A 1,454-nucleotide genomic window follows, 5' to 3' on the forward strand; every position below is an offset into this window, starting at 1 on the left:
CTAAAATCTCATTGATTTTTTGGCATATCTTCGTTTTTCACCAGCTGTCCATGACTTTGACTTGACTCGAAAACGTCGCAAATCTTCTGAGTGGTCGGAATGAAACATTGGTCGATAGCTCACTGGGTCACATAGATCTGGCTGTTCATTGAAGAATGCCTTGTAGCCACCATCTAGTAAATAAATTTCTGGAAAGTTCAGTGATGGATAATTTTCTTTATTGAGTTCCCTGTCTTTGCTTCTGAGAAATCGTAACATTTTAGGACCTCTTTCAGACGAAAACTCACAGTGGAAGATCACAACTTCTTTATCTTTAGTCGGTTGACGAAGCAAAGTTAAAATGGTTTCATGCAAATACATATTCTCCGCTCCTCTAATATGTCCACCTTCAAATTCATACGGGTATCGGCAGTCGATGATCCTGTAGTCACTGATTACGTCATCATAGTCTCCATTAACAACACCAGCAAGTGTCTGTGAAGTGATGCTTTTCAAATCAGAATGCTTTCCAGTGACAGTTGGTAAAGTATGTAATCTACTACCATCGGCTATGAAGTCGTCGTTCTCTTCAAGTTTGGTTACCACTGCCTTTATATCGGTACAAACTTTTGGATGTTTTGAACATCTTGAGCTGTCATCTTCTAAACGCTGTCTCTTGGCAGATTTCTTCAAGCTATGTGTACATGAAATATGATCATCCATACCGAGACCAGAATCATCGTCATCACCAGGAAACAGATTTCGTTTGATGTTTGGAGTCATCACAGACATAAGGTCATTAGCCTTTACTGGTGTAGAATCAAAACTCCGGGTAGATATAGATGCTGGAATGACATTAATTTCATCATATGTGTCAAATAGTCGTCTTGAAAGCATTTTTGTTGGTGGTCTGAATTTAAACTGTCAAGTATAACGAATTAAATGTTAAATGTTTATGTTTGAAATATTACAAATTTCTATATTTATATTTTTGATTTGACAATAACTAATTCCGGGCTCTAATAGGAAACCCGTGCTCATCTCGTTACTCAAGCAGTGTTCAACTCGGGGTCAACGTTGTAAAGCTTTTGTTAATTGTTTAATTAATCGCCAATCAATGTCTATGATTGAATTTGTTAGATCAAAAACATTTTCAAATAATTACTCTGGGATTTAAGGCTACAAAGATGATTACAATCAATGACACAAAGTAATAAAGGCACAGAAGTAAGATAAGTGTTCACATAACAATTTTAATTCTAACGATACAAATTAAATCAATGGGGAAAAAAGATAAACAAAAAGTAAATTCGTCTATTATAAAACATGTCTATATGTACATAATATACGTTACAGAATAAAACATTTTTACGCCTATTTAATGTAAGATAACAGACTTTGGCACAGCAATGAATTAAATTAATATTTGTGAATAAAAACACTTATTTTTGTTTATCATCAAAAGACGTAAAGGA

General features: G+C 34.5%; 1 protein-coding gene across 1 annotated transcript; it reads right to left on the reverse strand.

Moving 5' to 3' along the window:
• Nucleotides 1–876, reverse strand: LOC127726975 (M-phase inducer phosphatase-like). The gene has a single exon (XM_052234348.1). It carries the CDS (start codon nt 874–876, stop codon nt 1–3), a length of 876 nt encoding a protein of 291 aa, XP_052090308.1.
• Nucleotides 877–1,454: the final 578 nt, after the last annotated feature.

The sequence above is a fragment of the Mytilus californianus genome, unplaced genomic scaffold (genome assembly GCF_021869535.1).
Source record: "Mytilus californianus isolate M0D057914Y unplaced genomic scaffold, xbMytCali1.0.p SCAF_19, whole genome shotgun sequence".
In the NCBI taxonomy this organism is placed as follows: Eukaryota; Metazoa; Mollusca; class Bivalvia; order Mytilida; family Mytilidae; genus Mytilus; species Mytilus californianus.

Excerpts from the sequence above, each read along its gene's own strand:
- LOC127726975 (XM_052234348.1), bottom strand. The coding sequence starts at position 876 with ATGCTTTCAAGACGACTATTTGACACATATGATGAAATTAATGTCATT.